We start from the raw sequence: 8,139 nt of genomic DNA, 5'->3' as shown, positions 1-8,139 counted from the left end.
GTTATTTGGAATAAGATTCAAAATTCAGGATCAAATGCGTCACAATTGAAAAATTAAGGATCAAAGGGACAGAAGCCTCAAACTATAGGCACTGTCAGTGTAATTCATCATTTTTTTTTTAGATACATCTAATCTAAATATACTTAAAGAGTACAATATTTTATAACTTTTTTAAACTCACCAAATACAAAAAATATAAAAATTCGGTACATTATCTTATTTAGTTGTATTCCATAGATATTTTTTTAAAATTCCTTGTACAAAAAAAATGAAAAATTATATTCATATACAAAAACTTATACAAAAAATATCATAAAAATATTGTGATAGTGATATTATTGTAAATATAAATTATGTTTATGAGTGTTTTATTTTAAAGTAAAAGGTCACTATTTAATTATATCATTGTATTTAAAAATTGTACTATATAAAATTTATGTTTGTATACCATTACTCAATAAAAATATATTTATATAAAATTTAATTATAAAATGTTATAAAATATAGTCATAATGATAAAAAAAATAATAAGATGATTGTTTAAAAAATTTTAAGATATAAAATTAATAATTCAGAAACCAATTTATAATGTGATAAAAAAAATATAATTTTTTAAATGTGAATTAAAAAATCTATATAAACAGAAATCTCGCACAATATTTATAATGAGACATTTTCGCTCAAATCACACTGATTGAAAAAAACAAAAAAAAAGTACAAAACATTAAAATATATGAAAAAGGTTTCCCACTAAATCCATAGCTTTTAAATTTCTAAAACATTTTAAAATTTTATGGTACATTTTTTTAATTTTGCCACGCGGCATCATATGACTGGTGATTGGCATTCCATTTTTCAACTGCTATCCCGGCTGTTTCTCGGATCAAATAATTAGATACAGATAAGACAAACTACAAAGTCGCGTTACCTTTAAGACTTTATGAAGCCCATCGAGCCCAATAAGACCAGTGCGTAGATAGGACCCAAATCACGAGGCCCGACTGACATTCATCAATATCTGGACCCAAAATTGGGCCCCACCAAGGCCCTTCGGGATTCGCAAAACAAAGAAATATTTGTCCTAAGTGGGCCCCCTACTTGTACCCTCCACCGCTCTCGCACTCATGTATCCCCCAAGCTCCATTCCTGACCGTCCGATCCAAATCTCTCTCTCTCTCTCACTATAACAGTAGAGATTCGCGGGGTCTGTTTCTCTCTCTTTCACTCTCTATCTCTCTCTCTCTCTCTCCATTTCTCTGTATCTGTGCAGGCTTCAAGTTTTCTTCTTCTTCGGCGCAAATACGAACGATTACCCCCCCCTCTCTCTCTCTCTCCGTAATTCGTTTCTTTTGCGTTCAGTGTACGTTGTGCTTTGGTTCATTGTTGCATTGTAGCGACTCTGCGGCAATGTATCGAATCTTCATCGACATTGAGGAGCTTTTATCAATGCCTCTTGATTTCTTGCTGTATGTCTTCTCTAGCCTTCTCTCAATGCATAAACATATATCAATTTGTATATGAATGAATATGTATTTATTTATGTAGGCGAATGTGATTGTAGTTTCGTCATTTCCTGATTTCGGTTTAGATCTGTAAGTTTCTGGTTGAATGTGAATCGTACATGTTAATTTCAGAACTGTGTTGCGTATAGTCGCAATTGAGACAAGTTTTTCTTGGAATTTTCCTGAAATAGGCCAATGTTCTTGATCTTGCAGCAAATTTTGTCTGATATTCTCAAGATTTGTTTTTGTGGTCTTTGTATGTAATTTCTATACATCGGTACAAGTATCTCTGTTTCTTCACCATCATTTCTTCACTATGGCGATGCAGCTGTGTCAATACTAACGCGTTTGTAAAATGCTCTTGTTTCTGAAGTATTTTTTGTACTGATTACATTATTCCTAGAGTGCTATATTGTGTGGTTGAGATTTATTGGCAAGTCACATCAGAAAAATTGATGTGACTTGCCAGTAAATCTCAACCATATACTGTAGCACTTTAGGAAATTTTAGGAAAAAATACTTACTCCTCTTTTTTAGATGCGCTCCGCTGATGCTTTTTCCATTCTTAGTTCATTATATAAAGTGACCTGCTTTAAAATAAAGTTTTCTGAAGCTTACCCAAACTGCAACACCTTACTTTTGTTCTCCCTGTAATGGATCTGCACATTCTGCTTTAGTGTTACCAAAAGACTGTAACAACCTAATTATTTATTGTTCCAAAAAAAAAAAAAAAAAAAACCTAATTATTTACATATTAGAATACGTGTTCAAAATTATGGTACACTTTCTTCCAAAATAGTAAATTTTGCGATTCAAAACAATCTCAGTTTTTTTTTTTTTTTTTTTTTTCCAATTTATGTTCTTAAATGTTTCCATTATAGAAAAGGAAATCAAATATGATGAACTGTGAGAATGGAGTTTAGAAAGGAAAAAATGTAAACATAGCAAATTTTGGAAACAATTTTGGAGTGTCTAGAAAAATGGAAGTGTTGGAAATGTGTTTTAAGGAAAAAATGTGTTTTAAACATAGCAAATTTAAGGAAAAATTGCTTATAGAAATGTGTTTTTAACATGATCAATTTAAAAATAATATATATACTTTATTTTATTGCATGTCTAATCATTAAAAGAAAATTGTTTATGTCTATTCGTGAAAAGAAAATTATTCTGGAAGTACCTTAAATTCCTCTCGTACCACATTTTAGAGTACATGGGTAGAATACCAAATTCTTATTCCTATTCCCGTTCACATTCCTGTTTTTCTTACCAAAATGATCCTTGTTCCAGGTAATATAGTTTTTTTGCCTTTATCACTCTGTTTCCCCAATGCTCAGTCGCTGGCAGGACATTGTGACTGGTGAACAACCAAAATATTATGTTTTTTATGCAGATCAATATGATTGTTAAACTTGAAACGTGTGACGTGATTTGTGCAGCTGGCCCATATAAATGGGATTAGTTGTCGTGGCAAGTTACAACTAATGCACTTTCATTGTAATTCTTGAGAAAATTGCATAACACATTAACCAAGTTGTCTGTCCAAGTGTAATAGACACCAGGTGTGATCTTTCTGATGGGTGTCTTCATAAATGTGTTGAAATGTTTGCTAAGGCCATTCTAGTTGCTTCTGTTTGCTGCAAATTATAGTTCCCAAATTTTATGAATTGTCACTTCTAGGCAGAGACAAATCATGCTACTGTGAAGTCTGCTTGTTCTTACAACTTATAATGGAATATGGAGTCCTCCTGGTTGCATAATTGACGTATGCTCTGAAATTCTTTCTTTGTTTTTACAAATCGTTGGCTGTTAGTCTTTAGAAAATTTAGTCCATCCTTCTTTCTTTCTATTTTTTACCCAAGCATGAGCAACTATCATGTGATTTTTTTTCAGGATATGATTATTGAGGCGGAATGACTTATAACGTGTCTTATACCATGTTTTAGCAGCTAACATACAAGTGAATGAGGCTTGATATGTCAAATGAAATTTGATACCTTGCCAATCAAGATGCAATCAAGTAATCAGCACTCAAGACCTGCTGGGAACATGGGGTTCAGTTTAGAAGTCAAAAGGAGTTCAAAGTCACAAGAAACCTCGAAAGTTGTGAAGCAAAAGATCCTATCACCCCATGCAAATCAAATTATGAAGTCTCGAGACAAGCATAAAATGGAAAGTCCATTTGGTCAACGTTACCTTGATCAACAACATGAATTAAAATGGAGGACAGGTGACAGGCTCATATTCCAGTCAAACTCTTCAAAGAACTTTCAAGAGCCTTTAATTGGGAAGCAGGCAAATAAAAATGATGAGCTCGTTAAGCACATGTCAAATTTACCTGGCTATCTCCAGCGAGTGGAGAAAGGAGAAAATCACCAGGAGAATGCCTTAAATTTTGGAGTTCTAGATTGGGAGCGTCTAGAAAAATGGAAGTACAAAAAACCATCCCTAGCAAGAGGTAACACTTCCTCTGGCAGTAATTCCTCGTTTAAGGCAGGCGGGTCGGTTACACTATCCACTCTTGTTCAGAGCAAGAGTCTTGCTCCTAACAAGAAGCTACCCCCTTCACATCATCCTCATGTTAAACCATCTCTTCAAGGCAGTTTTTCTCAAGTTGTTAAACAGTCACGACGGAAGGTCATACAACAAGGTTTTGAAAATGCTTCAAGGAACACCACGGATAGGCAGCGAAACCCTCACCAGACAGATAAGTCTTCTGGCAGAAATCGTTCTGAGATAAAGTTTGACAGGGGCAAGAGAAAAGATTCAGATCAAAAGATCACATCAGAAAAGGAAACTTCGTTGTCAGGCGTGAGAAAACGTGAATGCTCACACCCTTCAAAGAACAAGAAAAGTGCTCAGAACAGTTTAGTAACCAATAAAGTAGAGGAGTTGCAAGCATCAGGATATTATCTCGATCAAAAACACTGCCCTGTTGAGCACAAAAGCATTATTCTCCTTTTACCCAAACACTCTCCCAGAAAAAGTCACTCAGAGATGGTTCAGACTTCTGAACCCAGAACATCAGTTGATGGAAAACCGAGGGAAGCAAATTGGGAGAGCTTTTCAGATGGTTTTTCTGGAAAAAGTTTCTCAGAGGTTCAAACTTCTGAACCCGAAACATCACTTGCTGGAAAACCGAGGGAATCAAATTGGGAGAGCTTTTCAGATGGATTTTCTTCTGAGGAGGTTCTCTCTGCAGAACTCTGTTCTGAGATTCCGCAGTCTTGCCCACTGCCTATTGGAGTAGAGACAAGCTCTCAGCTTGGCATAATGCCACATAGCTTGATCCATGCTCAGAGCATAGGCCTTTCAAATGATGCTTCTTGCACATTCCTGTTTTCAAATGAAACTCCAACCATACCATTCGAAGGTAAATGCATATATGAGAATGCATCAGGTGTGAAGCCTTCAAGTGAAAATGGAATTGATAATTCCAAGAGATTGGATCATGAAACTACTGAACCTGCAGCTATGAAAGGAAGGCACTCCGCACCCAATCATCGGTTTAGCTTTAGCCTTGGTAGAATCAGCAGAAGTTTGAGTTTTATGGAGAGCTCAGCTGATCCACAGTTGAATTCCACGTATCCTACTGTCAAGCCTGGTCTTGTGAGATCGGAAGCATCTGATTGCTTTTCTTATGAGGAAGTTCACTCTCCAGAGATTACTCACACTTGCCAACTTCCTGTTGGAGTGGAGACAAACACCGAGTCTGACAAGAAGCGCCATAGGTTAACCAGTGATCAGAGCACAGAACTTTCTTCCGATGCACCGTGCATGTTCACTTGTCCAAATGAAACACCAAACACACCATCAAATGCAAATGCAATTAGGGCTTCCAGGAGATTGGATCAAGAATCTACTGAACTGGAATCTGTGAAAGGAAGGCATCCATCACTAAATGGTCGCTTTAACTTCAGCCTTGGTAGGATGAACAGAAGTTCCAGTTCTAAGGCAGGTTTGACTGCTCCACAGTTGAGTTCTACATATGCTACTGTAAAGTCTGGTCCAGTGGGATCCGAAGTGTCTGATTCTTTGGACAATGCAAACAGAACCAAGGCTAGTATTCATAGTAGATCCAGGTCCAGCCCTCTAAGAAGGTTACTACTAGACCCTCTATTGAAGGCCAGGGTAACGAATCCACACCATTCTGCTGAGACCATTCAGTCAATGACAGCAAGTTTGAATTGGACTTCCGAAGTTATCAGCAGTACTGAATCCCTGCAGGACAAGATGCATGATGCATCAACGGTTCATGCTCTTCTGCAACTTACAATTAAGAATGGACTCCCTTTGTTCAAACTCATTGTCAACAACAACAATATTCTCATTGCCATGAAAAAAGTAACTCAATCTGGCAAGGATGATACTAGCTCGATTTACACATTCTACTCTGTTCGTGAAATTAAGAAGAGTAGTAGCTGGATAAATCATGGGCATAAAGGAAAAAGTTGTGGCTTTGGCTATAACATCGTTGGTCAGATGAACATTTTCAGCTCTCATTTTCCAGATTTGACCGTACAGATTTCCAAGGGCCAATTCATAATGAGAGAATCTGTTCTGTATGGTGTCGATCTTAGACAGGCAGATCTGGAAATACCTGAGTTAGTGCCAAACATGGAGCTTGCAGCCGTCATTGTCAAGATCCCAATTGGGGATTCAAGTGATGATGGAGATCAGAGAAATAAAGGCAAAGAGTTCTCACTGGAAGATATAAAAGGAGAAACCAAGAAGTTCAATAGTACAGAAGTCATTCTTCCTGTTGGTGTTCACGGCTTGCCCAATAAAGGAGCTCCTTCACCATTGATTGAAAGATGGAAATCTGGTGGGTCATGCGACTGTGGAGGTTGGGACGTTGGTTGCAAGTTTCAAATTCTCACCAATGAGGATCGCAGCTGCAAGCTGCCAGGACCATCCATATCTTGCTCAAACCCGGATCATTTCAGTCTTTTCAATCAGGTAGTGCTTTTATTTTTCAGATGAGCACCGTCTCTCTGCCTCTAAGATACTCATTATTCAGTTGATAATTTATGTTCTGCACAGGGAGGAGCCCGTGGCAATACACCAATCTTCAGCCTGGCACCATTCAAGAAGGGGATTTATTCTGTGGAATTCAGTGCATCAATTTCTTTGTTACAAGCGTTCTCAGTTTGCGTTGCAGTCATAACTAGTCAGAAATCATTTGATTTCTCAGAAGTGAATAACCTGTGTGACGCAAAGCTTCTCCGGGAATCCACATTGACTCCCGCCAAAGTCCAAGGGGAAGTACCCACAAAATATGTGTTTTCGCCACCCCCATCACCTGTTGGAAGAGTCTAGTTCTATGAAAATAGCAAAAGAAACAGCAAGTGTACACCTCAAAGAGGTGGGTCTTGTTAACAATAAATTGACGGGTAGCGCAGCGAATTTGGAGGATGACATCGAACATCTCTGGCATTTTAATGTTTTTGTAATGGTGGTTCTGCTTTTTTGTAGTGTCATCAGTTTCTGTATATGGGGAATTTTAGATGTATTTCATTCACAAGTATGCAGTTCTAAGAAAGTAAAACATGGTCTTGGTGAGAAACAACACTTTCATCTTATCTTGATTGACATCGTCTACCACCCTAAATGGGAAAGTCCAGCATTCAAATACGGTTAGGACTGTATTTTGCACAACAGGTACATATTTTTTCTCACACATACCGGTGAGCCCCATAGATGCGGGTGTGGGGTATGCGACTGTAGTGTATCTGTTATACATAGGACATGAATGTGTGAAACCAGAAGGGATGCTACTGTAGTGTATCTGTTATACATAGGACATGAGTTAGGGATGGCAATTAAATCCAAAAAAACCCAATGGAGACCCCCCCCCCCCCCCCCCCCCAATTACTAGAGTGGATTTCCCCAAAATTTCCCCCCTTGGGCCGGATAAAACATTGATTGGTGAATCTCCGATTTTTTTGAGGCTGGGTTGGTGAATATCCAATGGTGAAAAATCTACCCCTTGTCTCCAGGTCAAGGTAAAAACAAAAGAGTTTCCGTGACACACTATGGTCCTGTTTGGGAGAGCTGTGGAAAAGTGCTTATAACTTATGCCTAAATAGCTTATAGCTTATAACTATGAATATAAGCTGATTTCTGACTTATAAATTAAGCATCTCCTGCCCCACTCAAAGAATAAGCTGATTTCTGACTTTCAAAAAGTTATAAGCTATAAGTTAAACTAAACACATCAAAATAGTCTAAATTAAGTTGAAAGGCAAAATAAGTAGCTTTTAAGCTGCACCAAACAGACACTATACCTGATGAGGTTATGATGAAGCTGAGGTTATGATGAAGTTGCTAGCCAACTATGCAATCGCAAACTATTGGTTCTTTATCCTAAAATAATATATATATATATATATATACTATTGCTATTTTTATACTACACACACATATATATATATATATATATATGAATGATAAGTTATCAATTTGTGCTTCTAAATTTAATTATATTTTCAATGTGATTATTAAACTTTTAATCCTTCACAATTTTAAGTGTAAATCTCATATTTTAAATATTTTATTTATATATGCCTTTCAACTTTTGTAATTGAGTCAATGTAGTCCAATTTATAACTAAATATAGGAAAATAATAATAATTCTTTT

General features: G+C 36.7%; 1 protein-coding gene across 4 annotated transcripts; it reads left to right on the top strand.

The window, feature by feature from the left end:
* The first annotated feature begins 1,124 nt into the window (after nt 1-1,124).
* LOC114301512 (uncharacterized) lies at nt 1,125-7,068 on the top strand. 4 transcript variants are annotated; one of them, XM_028246466.2, is made up of 3 exons: nt 1,125-1,466; nt 3,446-6,458; nt 6,543-7,068. In XM_028246466.2, exons 2-3 carry the CDS (start codon nt 3,483-3,485, stop codon nt 6,816-6,818), a joined length of 3,252 nt encoding a protein of 1,083 aa, XP_028102267.2. In that variant the 5' UTR covers nt 1,125-1,466; nt 3,446-3,482; the 3' UTR covers nt 6,819-7,068. The 4 variants fall into 4 exon arrangements, with proteins under 4 accessions (XP_028102267.2, XP_028102265.2, XP_028102266.2 ...); XM_028246464.2 differs by having other exon boundaries at nt 1,157-1,466; nt 3,449-6,458; XM_028246465.2 differs by having other exon boundaries at nt 1,167-1,466; nt 3,393-6,458.
* The last annotated feature ends 1,071 nt before the right edge of the window (nt 7,069-8,139 follow it).

The sequence above is a fragment of the Camellia sinensis genome, chromosome 3, assembly GCF_055761805.1.
Source record: "Camellia sinensis isolate YWXY chromosome 3, ASM5576180v1, whole genome shotgun sequence".
Taxonomy (NCBI): Eukaryota; Viridiplantae; Streptophyta; class Magnoliopsida; order Ericales; family Theaceae; genus Camellia; species Camellia sinensis.
This window is presented reverse-complemented; position numbering and strand designations above follow the sequence as displayed.